This window comes from Carcharhinus amblyrhynchos, chromosome 34, assembly GCF_965287045.1.
Source record: "Carcharhinus amblyrhynchos chromosome 34, sCarAmb.v2.hapA, whole genome shotgun sequence".
NCBI lineage: Eukaryota > Metazoa > Chordata > Chondrichthyes > Carcharhiniformes > Carcharhinidae > Carcharhinus > Carcharhinus amblyrhynchos.
In genome coordinates this window covers 9,645,949-9,659,448 of record NC_137357.1, presented here as the reverse complement: position 1 = coordinate 9,659,448, position 13,500 = coordinate 9,645,949, and the positions used below count along the sequence as shown (strand labels likewise).

The window sequence follows — 13,500 nt, the reverse complement described above, 5'->3', positions numbered from 1 at the left end:
AAGAAGACTAAGAGAATTAATGAGTTTTTTTAAAGTTAACAAATTTGATGGCCGAAAAGGGATACTCGAATGGAATTTTATGGTGGGGTATGAAGAATTTAAAATCATCATTGAGTGTGAGAAGAAAGGTTAAAAGAACTATCTCGGACTCTTGATGCCTGGAATGCTTTGCCATTGGCAGAAAACATTGCTTCGTCCTTGTAAAACAGGGGAAAGATCTTGGAGCTGAACTCTCGAGTGTTCTAAAGACAGGTGGGCACTGGGGTTTGTTTTGCATTCCTGTTGAAAAGAGCCAAAACAGACAAGTAGACCCAGCCACTTTGTATTCTTTTTGTGCAATGTTGTAATGTTAACTTGGTTGTTTTTCAACTGGAGAATGAGTTAAATCGTGAGGAAGTTTTGATTTTGAGTGCATATTTTAATAGAAGTGGGTGGACATGAAGAATGAACTGGCCATGGTCTAACCAGATGATGTCTGACAACCTTTTTTCATTGGTGTTCAGTGGCGCAGTGGGTCGGCATGGTGGTGCAATGGGGCAGCATGGTGGCACAGTGGTTAGCATTGCTGCCTCACAGCACCAGGGACCCAGATTCGATTCCAGCCTTGGATCATTGTCTGTGTGGAGTCTGCACTTTTCTCTTCGTGTCTGAATGGGTTTCCTCTGGATGCTATCCAAAGATGTGTGGGTTAGGTGCATTGGTCATGCAAAATTGACCCTAATGTCACGGGATTAGTGGGGAAAATGTGTGGGGTTGCGGTAATAGGGTTTGGGTGAGATTGTGGTCGGTGCAGACTCGATGGGCTGAATGGCCTCTTTCTGCACTGTAGGATTCTATGGTTCTTGATTGCAGCTGTGCCACGTGGTGGTAGCAATGTAGTGTCAGGATTTGTCAAGAATGTTGTTTCTGCCTCCTAACTTTTTTTGTTTAATTGTATTGCTTTTCCCACTCCTTTTAACATTTGACAGTACTGTGGGATATTCTAATCCACAAATATTATAGGGCGTTGCCGCTTTTGGTGCTTACTCAGCATTCAGGAACACACTTTTCCTGTCTTGTGCTTTCACTTTTCCTCTATCAATCCGAGACTGGCAACGTGACCCTGATGGTGCTATAGAGTTTTAACATGAATATTAGTCAGGACTTGAGTCAAGAACCAGTGATCCTGTACTGTAGTTATGGAACTGCATTTGGCATTGTTTCATCAGATGATACTTTGGAAAAGATAAATGAAAATACTTCCTCAAAATTATACAAGCACAACATCCGATAGGCCCAAGGGCTCTTTCGCCAGGTTGAAGCTTGTGCTTGAAGAAGAATGGGTTGGGGGTATGTGTGCTGCAGCACTACCTTACAATTATCCATCAACAAGAAAAGCTCACACAGGGTGAACACCCTGTGGCATTGATCTGCTTACGTGGCATGCCACATAGTGGCAGGATGGGGTGTTGCACCAAACATTCTCCAGACTGAATTCTGACCCAACTGGACACGCCAATGTTAAAGCTGGAATTGGGCAACTCTTGCTCAGTCCAGAATTGGAACAAGCGGGATTGCAGTCTTTTTAAAAGGTTGTTTCTGCAGCTTAAATTCAGAAGTTGCATCTAGTGTCTGTTTCTAAACATGATGTGGAGTTGCCAGCGTTGGACGAGGACAGGCACGGTAAGTAGTGTCACAACACCAGGTTAAAGTCCAACAGGTTTATTTGGTAGCATGAGCTTTCGGAGCAAATAAACCTGTTGGACTTTAACCTGGTGCTGTGAGACTACTTAGTATTTCTAAATAGGTTTTCTTTGTACATGCTTATGACACGCTTTCGAATAACACTGGGTGAGGAGGAGATGATGATTTTGGCCTTTCAGTTGTGTGTGACATGAGTGAAAGGAAGATAGAACTGTTGGCAATTTTGTGTTTTCATTTAATCTTGTTGCATGTGGTATGCTTTCTTTACATATTTTTTAGGATTGTGAAAATGATCCCTGTTGCGAAGCCTCCACCTGTAAGCTCAAGTATGGAGCACAGTGTGCATTTGGGGTTTGCTGCAAGAGATGCAAGGTAAGTGAGGGCGAACACAGTGAGGCAGCCTTATCCTGTGTAAATTTAAATTCATTAGATTCTACTTCTTTACACCAATTATTTCAAAGGATTGAAAGATATTGTCAGGGACCAGTTCAGAAACTCGATAAGGTTTAACTCTATAAAGTTAGCTCTCACTCTGTAAAGTTAGACTGGACCCAAATTTTTGATTTTGGCATTAATGTCAGGTGTTTCACTCCGTGTGGGTAATTCTATTGACCCACTCAGAAGCTTTTATTAAAACAAACTTTATTTAACCAGACGGTTAAAGCGTAACAAAAAGAAATAGCATAACTTTTACGAATTGAGATACTTCAACATGACAAGGTATCATTTGTAACTGCTAGTTATTGATATTAATTCCAATTTAAGCAATAGCCTCATAAATGTAAACTCCTCTTCAGAATCAGTTAGTCAGACTTACTAAGACATAGGCTTAAATGAATTCCCAGTTCTCCAGCCTTTCAAACCCTCTGGACAGAGAAACAGAGACACTCCCATTTTCTGACAGCAGCATCCAGAGGAATACCTGTCTTCACACAGCAGAATTCCAGTGAAAGAGAGAGGAAGAAAAGACTTTGAGCCCTTTTGCAGATCTTTGAAGAGAGATACCTATTTTCACACAGGTCCCCAGACTTCAATTTCATAAAGAGACAAAATGAGAGGAAAAAAGCTACTGCTCTTTCAAATTCAAACAGTAACTGCCTGCATTTTTCTTCCTGCAAGTTCAGCTCAACCCACATGGCACGCACATGTCAATCAACCTCATCAAAACCTACTCTGAAACCAGAGGACACAACTCTAAGAATAACAAAAATGCATGAGCACAGATTAAAACAACACTCCAATAATTAGAAGCCATTATCCTTTTGTATGTTTAGCAGGTGAGCTGCCACTTAAAGACAATTCGCCATTATTTAACTGCTTTATAAACGCACCCTTCACCAGAAACATGATCCAAAATGCATTTCTTAAAAGCACAGCAGAATCACGATATGTTTTGCTGTCAAGAGTGCATCAGTACTATGTGCAGAACTAATATGGTACAAGCATAATAATTTGCCATACTGCAAATGCAAATAGAGTGAATTGGTAGAGCATGGGCATTGCTGAAAATGATGGTCCCATTTCCTGAAGGTTCAGCATGATCAGCTGCAGCCAAATTATTTAGGAATAACTATGAAGGAAAGAATGGTTTCAATACAGCTAATGAAGAGAAACTGTTTTCTGTGACAGGTGGATCAGTACCAGACAACATCAGCTTTAAGATGATTAAAAAACAAAGCAGAAGCAGTATTACTTTTAGACTATTAGTCATAATTTAGAATATGTGGTGGAAGCAGATTTGATAACCAGATGCAAAAGAGAATTGATTAAATGTTCGAAGGAAACAAATGACAAGAGTTTAAGGGAAAGAGCAGAGGATTGGGATTACTGTCGTTGGATCGCTCTCCAAGGAACTGGCACAGGCATGGATGGCTCAGTGGTCTTCTTTAGTGCTGTAACATTCTACATTCTTTGAACAGGAAGACTTGAATAAAAATAGTGGCTAGTCCCAAAATGCTTCATTCTTCTTAAAACACACAGGTTATTCAGGCAGATTTGTGCAGAGTAATTTTCCATGAATTAAAGGTGTTTGTTGAAGAATGAACTCAATATTCTTCCTAAACTAGAGCTTTAACATCTGCATGAACATGACTGATGAAGAATGGCACCTCTAACAATGCAGCATACCTCAGTTTTGAATTAGATTACCATTTTTAAATATGTGCTCAAATCCAACTTGCTGTCTCTGAACATCGCTAAGACTGGATAAACCTGAAGGCTGACTTGTGTTTGTGAGCTGGAGATAAATGATTCATAGAAGGTACACATTTGGTGATAGAGAAACACATGGGTTATTCATTTGGACAGGTGCAACACAGATCATTGGAGACCAAATTTCAGTTCCCACTGTGGAAAGACAGTGGAAAGTCTGACAACACCAGGTTTTAGTCCAACCTATTTATTTGATAATATACTCACAAGCTTTCGGGTTAGTCCCTTCGTCAGGTGAATGGAGAGTTCTGGCCTCAGACAGAGCATATAAAGCACAGACAGTTTATGTATGCTCTGTCTGAGGCCAGAACTCTCCATTCACCTGACGAAGGGACTAACCCGAAAGCTTGTGAGTATATTATCAAATAAATAGGTTGGACTAAAACCTGGTGTTGTCAGACTTTTCACTGTGTTTACACCAGTCCAATGCTGGCATACCCACATCAGAAAGACAGTGGACACAGTGGAAGTCAAGATGTCAAGAGAGGGTTGGGAAAGATCATGAAGTAATGATTGAAGAGAATAATCTGGAGAGTGAGGGCAATAAGCAGAACAGGAGGGTGAATGCTGAAAGTAGATCAAGAGCAAAATGCAACCCTGGCAGTGAAGTTGAAGAGGTACAAGGAGATTCCCTTTGTGCATGGGTCAGGAAAGGGATCCCATGACCAGAAATATCAGCAGTCTCTATTTAGTGCTTATACATAGCTTTAATTTGCTTTTTTAATCATCCTGACCTTTACTGACTGCCCAGCCACACTCACTATTTACAATCTCTTCAGAATTAGTCATTGAAATTACAATCTTCTCTCTTGCTCTGAGACAACTGCTCTCAGTTTGCAGAAATTATTTCATTTTGTGTACAAGTGCTCTTGAAATTGTCTTAAGAATTATAAACGTGGGTTTAGAATATTTTATGTCAGTTAACTGTACAGTGTTTTATGTGAACTTGAGGTGATCCAAAACTCTGTATCCGAACTCACACCAAATCCAATTTTTTAATCACCCTCTACTTGCTGCCCTACATTGGCTCCAGGTTAAGGAAAGCCTTGATTTTAAAATTCTCATCCTTGTTTTCAAATCCTTCATGACTCCACCATTCCCAATCTTCAATCTCCTCCAGTCAGAGAATCTACAATGCAGAAGGCAGCCATTTGGCCCATCAAGCCTGCACCAACGATAATCCCACCCAGGTCTGATCCCCGTGACTCCATATATTTACCCTCCTCGTCCCCCTGACACTCGGAGGCAACTTAGTATGACCAATCAACCTAACTCGCACATCTTAGGACTAAAGGAGGAAACCGGAGAATCTGGAGGAAACCCACGCAGACATAGGGAGAACGTGCAAACTCCACACAGTAAACCCGGGTTCCTGGCACTGTGAGGCAGCAGTGCTAACCACTGTGCTACCATGCTGACCTAAAATCCTCCAAGATATCTACATTCTTCCAGTTCTGGCTTCACTAATTTTAATCACTCCATGATTGGCGGCCATGTCTTCAGTTGCCAAAGTCCTGTATTCTGGAATGTCTCCCAAAACCCCTCTCTCTCTCTTTCCTTAAGATCTTTTGGTCATGTGGCACAGTGTCTGTTCTGTGACTGTCAGATTTTGTTTGCACATGCTTCTGGGAAGCATCTGATAACATGAAAAATGAGACAAAATTAAAAATGAGACAAAAAATCAAAGTGTTGTTGGTTTGAGGAAAAAACGATCCAGAGGTTCTGGTCTCCAGAGAGTCAGAGACTGAACGTCCCTCGGCAACCCCCCTTCCCCTCCAGATTTAGCCACAGGAACCCTTAGAGGTTATAGGAATTGCATGGGAAGTCTGAACTTCCGGTGGGCAATTCCCATGCTCCCTGAGATAATATGTAAAAGCCTCCAACTCTGAGTTGGAGTCAGGAATTTCAGATGCTTCCAACCTGAACAGGTATCTGGGAAATGTTAGATTAAAACCTACACTAACAGTTTGATAACTACACAACTGACTGCCCTCCCCAACACTCACACTCGCCCCTGCCCCAGCTTCCCCTCAACTGCCCCCTCCCTCACAATACAACTTGAATAGCCTCACCGTTCACCCTTCCCTCCAATACACATAACTACTATTCCCAATTTAACCAGATCTGCCCTCCCTACCTACATTGAACACCCCACCTAGTTTCCTACCCACTTATCGCAGCCAATTGATCATCTAACTCATGGATGTCTCTGTTACTTTTCAAAGACTCTTTGGAGCATTTAAATTCTTTGCTTATCAGAATACTGCAGCTTGTGCCATAAAAAGAGGATGTGGCTTCTGCATGGGTTTTCTCATCTGCACCTTCCAAGGTTTGCTGCACTCAGTCAGTTGGAAAGGTCCTTCAGTGGAAGATTGTTCTGGAAAATCGAAGAAAACTAAGAGTGTTTTTGGTTCAGGGTGAGAAATAGGAGTTCCAACCTTAGCTGGAAGATTTGGGACAGACAATTTTGGTTTAGTGGAAAAGGCAGTTCTTTTCAAACTTTACAAAGAAAATTACAGTACAGGAACAGGCCCTTCAGCCTTTCAAGCTTGCACTGATCATGCTGTCTGACTGAACCAAAACCCCCTAACCTTCTGGAGACCATATCCCTCTATTACCATCCTATTTATGTATGTCAAGATGCCCTTAAAACTCATTATTGTATCTGCTTCCACTATCTACCCCTGGCAACGAGTTCCAGACACCCACCACCCTCTATGTAAAAAAAAAAAGCTGCCTTATACATCTCCTTTAAACCTTGCCCTCCCACCTTAAATTTGACAGTGAGTAATTGATTCTTGCAGCCTGGGAAAATGCTTCTGACTATCCACTCTGTCCATGCCTGTCATAATCTTTTAGACCCCTATCAGGTCGCCCCTCAACCTCCATTGTTCCAGTGAGAATAAACCAAATTTCTCCAACCTCTCCTCATAGCTAATGCCCTCCATACCAGGCAACATCAGGTAAAAATCTTTTCTGTACCCCCTCAAAGTCTTCATATCATTCTGGTAATGTGGCGACCAGAATTGAACACTATATTCCAGGTGCAGCCTAACTAAGGTTATATAAAGCTGCAACATGACTTGCCAATTTTTAAACTCAATGCCCCGACTGATAAAGCTAAACATGCCATACCACTACCTTCTCCACCTGTGTTGCCACTTTCAGTGACCTGTATACCTGTACACCCAGATCCCTCTATCAATACCCCTAAAGATTCTGCCATTTACTGTATATTGCCCATCTGTATTAGACCTTCCAAAATGCATTACCTCACATTTGTCCAGATTAAACTCCATTTGTCATCTTTCCATCCAAGTTTCCAAACGATCTATATTCTGCTGTATCCTCCTACAGTCCTCATTACTATCTGCAAATCCACCAACCTTTGTGTCAAATCAGTTACATTTGGCTCCAAACAGCAACGGTCTCAGCACTGACCCTTGAGGAATGCCACTTGTCACAGCAGTCCATTCAGAAACGCACCCTTCCACTGCTACCCTCTATCTTCTGTGAATGAGCCAGTTCTGTATCCATCATGCCAGCTCACCTCTAATCCCATGCAGTTTCACCTTGTGTACCTCTTGTGTAATTATAGAATGTAATAGTGCACACAAAATTTGCACTGTGCATGTCTAAGCTTTACCATGCAACTTTTGTTTAGCATTTCTACTCCACTCCTTCCACCTATGCCATTATAGTTCCGCCCAGCTGGAACAGTGTGCCGAGCACCTACAGATGAATGTGATCTCCCAGAGTACTGCAATGGAACAAGTCATATCTGCCAGCCTGATGTGTTTGTGCAGGATGGGCACCCTTGCCACAAGAACAGTTCATACTGCTACAATGGAGCATGCCAGAGTTATGATGCCCAGTGCATCGCTCTATTTGGAAGCGGTAAGTCCCCGATAAGTGTCTTGGATAATAGCATTAAAAGTATATTTCCCAACTGAATTAACCTTTCTTTAAATAAATATAACAGTTATTTTAAATGACCAGTGAAAATGTTTTTAAATTGATAAGAGTTTGCATTTTTCTTAAAATTATTCCACCTCTCCACCATCGAGTGCGTCATTCCAAAATTTTGATCAACAGCATTGTAGAAACACATGCAATTCGCAACCTTAACGTGGAGGAGAAGGTGTTCGCACAGAACTAGAGAGACTGGTGTTGTTGCCCTTCCTGTTGGTAGCGGGAGATGGGGCTACGAAGTTTTGTTGAAGCAAGCTTCACGACTTGCTGTGCACATTGTGCAGAGAGCACATACTGCAGCCACAATCCACTGGTAGCTTTTGGGGTACATATTTAACTGTTGGGGTGCAGGTCTAAGTTTCTAATGCAAGCAGTAACAACATGAGATGAAACATGTCAATGCGCTGTTTACTTTTTTTGTTGTGGAAATCTTACTGAGATCTTAAATTCCAGGGAAAGCTATGGGGAGTTTTGAGTATTTGGAGGAGGTTCAGAGAAGGTCTGTTTGAAATCAGTACTTTTTTCCATCAATTTGGTTTTTAATTTCCAGACGCAAAGACTGCTCCACAGACATGTTTTCAAGAAGTGAATTCAAAAGGTGACCGTTTTGGAAACTGTGGATCAAGTGGGGCTGCATATAAGAAATGTGAGATCAGGTATATTTTTCCCTGTTTCATTTTATTCCTCTGTCGTTCACATCTCAGTTGAGTATACCAATCTAACCTTTAATTCAGTCACCAGGGTACGAAGCGTAAAGGTTAGTTTTGATAGGACAAAGATATAGTTGAATAATCTGTTATTTGTCTTCTTCCAATATATGTTTAGTTTTCCAACATTGTACCATTTAATCTTGACCATTGTTCAGTTTGGGGTTTAATGGTTCTAATGTCGAGGTTTCCAAATTATGGTAAGTGTAGTCTTGAGACTTGTGTCTGAGTGGCGCACACAGAAGCAATCGCTGAATAGTGTTCTACTCATTAAATAATTAAATTTGTGCATTTATTATTTATTCTATAATTGGCTATTTAATGCTTCAAAATGTTCATTTTTTTTAGAAAAAACATATATAGACTAATTAATATACTTTATAGTTCTGAAGAGTTAGATTTTCGTCAGAAGAACAAGGAGGCAATATTATCTCAATGATACGATTCTAAAATCATGCCGCCCAATGTTTTTCTCCCAAGAGGAAACATTCTCTCCGTATCCATTTTGAACATTCAATCACCACTCAGTCTTTTTTCAAGAGAAAAGAGACAAAACTTTGCATTTCATGCTGCTATGGGCGGCATGGTGGCACAGTGGTGAGCACAGCTGCCTCAATTTCAAGTTCAATTTGGGCCTCAGGTGACTGTCCTTGTGGAGTTTGTACATTCTGCCTGTGTCAGTGTGGGTTTCCTCCCACAGTCCAAAAATGTGTGGGTTAGGTTGATTGGCCATGCTAAATTGCCCCTTTGTGTCAGGGGGATTAGCAGGGTAAATCTGTGGGGTTATGGAGAATAGGGCCTGGGTAGGTTTGCAGTTGGTGCTGGCTTGATGGGCAGAAGGCCTCCTTCTGCACTGTTGTGATTCTGTTCTATGATTCTGTACTCCCACATTTCTGGTATCATATTTGTAAATCCTCTCTACAGCTTCTGCAGTGTTTTTCTATCCATTTTTATAATGTGGCAACCAGAACAGCACACAGTCCTCTTAAGTGCGGTTTAACCAAGGTTCAATACAGGTTTAGCATAACATTCCTACTTTACAATTCTATTCCTCCAGGAGTAAAGCCTTTTTATGGTTTTTCTAACCAATAGTGCAACTTCCACTGACTGTTGTATTGATCACTGCTTTGAGATGACGAGGAAAGAACCAAAGCCAATCAGAGGAAGAAGATTTTTACACAGTGCATGATTAGGGTGTAGAATGCAATGCCTGACAGTGCAGTGGAGACAGATTCAATCATTGTTTTCAAAAGAGAAAAAATGCAGTGCTGCGAAAGGACAGTGGAGTGGGACTAGCTGATTTACTCTTGCAGAAAGCTGAAAGGGCTGAATTGCCCCTGCGCTATAACTATTCTATGATAGTGAGCAAAAATGTCATTGTTGAGTCATGGATTGTGAGAGTAAAGGATCAATGTGAATATGATTGAGACTGTCCAATTGAAAATGCAACACTGGTGTTATAACATTCTTCATCCAACCCCCCTCCTGACATTCAGTTCAATATTGTATTCCGGTATAACAAAAATAAATACTTCCTGCTTGTTTTACGCTCCTTCCCTTATCTAATTTCAACCCATCGTTGAGACAAAGAGTAAGGGGAGTGAGCAAGAATGTGGGTCCAGACAATATAGCTGATGGTGTAAAAATATCAGTACAAACTTAGTGGGCTCAAAATCTGTTTGTGTTCCGTAACATTCTGCTTCTGATTCTTTTGAAAAACTGGCATCTATACTGTGCCTTTTCCAATTTCAGCAAATCCCACAAAGTGCTTCTGAAGTGTAGTCACTATTTTAATGTTGGAAGCACTGTTGGCAAATTCATTCAGTAATTTGCACAAACAGCATGGATAATGATTAGTTAAAACGTTTTCATGACATTGATTGAGGGATAAATATTGGCCAGAACTCTTGGGGATAACTCCTCTGCTCTTCATAATTATGCTATGAGATCTTGATATCCACATCAGAGCATAGCAAGAACCTCCATCTGATGTCTCACCTGAGACAGCACTTTCAATGGTACAGTGCTCTCTCAGTACTGTGCTGAATTGTTAGCCTTGGTGTTTGTACTCAGCTTTGGGATGGGACTTTAACCCACAATCTCCTGACCAGGAGGCGACAATACTACTTGCAAGAAAAAACTTACCACTGAGTAAATTACTCAGTGAACATTACTGTCATGTTTCTTCTGTCATAATTTATGCAATATACCATTTCTTTTGCAGTACTATCTCTTGGTGTTTTTGTATTTTGATTTATCTAGAAATTCCATGTGTGGGAAGCTGCAATGTGAGAACGTAAACTCTCGACCTGTTTTTGGAATCCAACCTTCCATCATCCAGACACCAATTGGTGGGACTATTTGTTGGGGGGTTGACTTCCGACTGGGATCGGATGTCCCAGATCCTGGCATGGTAAACCCAGGGACCCGATGTGACACGGGCAAGGTATAATAAATGTTCACTGACTTTGGCTCTTTCTATGTAATCCATGTCTCATGATACAGGCCAGAATTCTCTGATGTCATATGCCCTGCTACTGTTGCCAGCAAGAATGGATAATTTGGCTCTCAGCAGTGGGACTGGAGAATTCCAGCTGTGGAAAGGTCGGAAAATTCTGGCCCAAATGTTAAGCCTGCTAAAAGGCTCAAAGTGCAAGCAAAGATATACTACTTAAGTACGTAAATACTTATTCTAAAGGTCATGATTCAGTTGGTGATGGTTGCCTGGTTATTTTGACATCTGACTTAACATGACAGAGTATTCCACTAAGTGCTGAACAAATGGCAATTTGAGCTTGCCGCATATGGATCACTCACATCCTTACACATTTCAAATTTGCTGCTGAGATTGGAAATCTCAGAAAAGAGTGAACAAATGAAAACATGTGATCTTGGAATGAGCTATCTACTGCTTGTGTGCCTTCACTGTTCCCATCCCCCCACCGCCTCTACTGGAATGGCAGAAAAAGGAGGCACTTATTTTTCATGCTTCTGATCTCTGGGCATTAGCTATGAGAAGAGGTTGGAGAAAGTTGGTTTCTCTCACTGAAACAACGGAGGTTGAGGGGTGCCCTGACAGAGGTCTACAAGATTATGAGGGCCATGGACAGAGTTGATAGTCAGAAGCTTCTTTTCAAGTCAAAAGAGTCAGTTACTCGGGGGCACAGGTTTAGGGTGCTAGATGCGAGGTTTAAAGGAGATGCACGAGGTAAGTTTTTTTACACAGAGGGTGGTGGGTGCCTGGAGCTCACTGCCAGGGAGAGTCAGTGGAAGCAGATATGATAGGGAGTTTTAAGGGGTGTCTGACAAATACATGAATAGGATGGGAATGGTGTCTGGAAGGGTAGAGTTTTAGTTCTGTCAGGCAGAATGGTGGGAGCAAGCTTGGAGGGCCAAAGGGCCTGTTCCTGTGCTGTAATTTTCTTTGTTTTTTTTTATGGACCCATGTAAAGTTGGATCATGGGCAAGTTTGATGGTGCTGACACAAGTATGTTGAGTTTTTAATGTTGTCAAAAATATACAATATTGCAAGAGTTCAATACCAGCAACTGAACTCCTTACGCACTGAGTTAACTCTATCTCCAATCAACTGTTTGTGATCTAGTATTAAGTTTGTGTTGATTTTGCATCATAAGTATTCATAAGGTGAAGCCTGATAGGGGAATTCCAACATTGCTGTCTTCATAACAGTCAACATAGATTGCTGTTGTGTTCAAAGATGAGTTTATTGCAATGAACCCCATGCCCTGGAAATCAGTCAGAGAATAGAAGAGATGACTTTTGTATCTGCAGGAGTGCAATTCAGAAATCCAGCAAATATACTGAAACTCTAAATACACTTAAACTTAGACACTTAAACTTTGCAGAACTTAGATTTTGGAAAGAATTAGATTTTCTGACGTTCGGATTTCTGGAATTCTGGATGCTTGGAAAGATATTACAGGATTCTCCAAATCAGAAATTTGTAAACTTAAGATTTTGTAATTTTAGTGTGTTTTTATAGCTTTCTATCGAATAATTTCAGTTTCTAGTAAAACATTTTTTTTTACAGCAATAGAAGCGTTTACCTTTGGCTTGATGAAACTTTTGGAAGGAGGGTCAGCAAATTTCCCAGGGTATCTCAGTATTAACAAAGGGTTCTAACACACTTGTTAATGTTGAAAATCACTCGCATATCACTCAAAAGTGAAACCATTTAACCCCTGCTGTCAGTTAATTAAGAACAATGGGGAGTAACTTGAGATTCATTCAAGCATGAAGGGAAAGGCCAATAAACACTGCTGACTGGAGGCTGACTAGAAATCCATTAAGTTGTGAATGAAAGCCTATTTTAAAACACTGCACAATGAAATTGAAAGAGGTCAAAGCTTTTTAGTGGAACAGGGAGGGTTTCAAAGCTTTCAGCTTTCTAGGAAGGCTTAAGAGACCAGATAAAACTTATGTGAATACACTGATGCTGAGCAAATGTTTATGGAGGAGAAACTACCCCCTCCCCCAGTGAAATTTAAATCTTTTTTCAAGTTTAAAATTTACTGATTAGTGTTACAAGTAGACTTATATTAACAGCAATGAAGTTACCATGAAAATCCCCTCATCGTCACACTCCAACGCCTGTTGAGAGACACAGAGAATTTAGCATAGCCAACGCACCGAACCAGCATATCTTTCAGGCTGTGGAAAGCAACTGCAGTGCCTGGAGGAAATCCACATAGACATGGGGAGAATGTGCAGACGACACACAGTGACCCAAGCTGGGCATCAAACCCAGATCCCCTGCGCTGTGAGACAGCAGTGCTAACCACTATGCCACCATGCCCAATCTTCTCTCTGTCATAGGACAGCTCACAGGCACAACTTCTGACAGTGAGAAAGGGAAATGCAGAATGGAGCGCTGCTGTGATTTCAAAGCTTGCCAGCTGTCTATGGG

At 41.1% G+C, this 13,500-nt stretch overlaps 1 protein-coding gene across 2 annotated transcripts in view; it reads left to right on the top strand.

The window, feature by feature from the left end:
- Positions 1-13,500, top strand: part of LOC145361175 (disintegrin and metalloproteinase domain-containing protein 9-like) — a 141,765-nt gene that overhangs the window by 90,675 nt on the left and 37,590 nt on the right. For both annotated transcript variants that reach the window (XM_080216796.1, XM_080216795.1), the window contains exons 13-16: positions 1,963-2,055; positions 7,596-7,791; positions 8,417-8,522; positions 10,836-11,019. In XM_080216796.1, the coding sequence (XP_080072922.1) occupies positions 1,963-2,055; positions 7,596-7,791; positions 8,417-8,522; positions 10,836-11,019 (579 nt within the window). The remainder of the gene's footprint in view (positions 1-1,962; positions 2,056-7,595; positions 7,792-8,416; positions 8,523-10,835; positions 11,020-13,500) is intronic.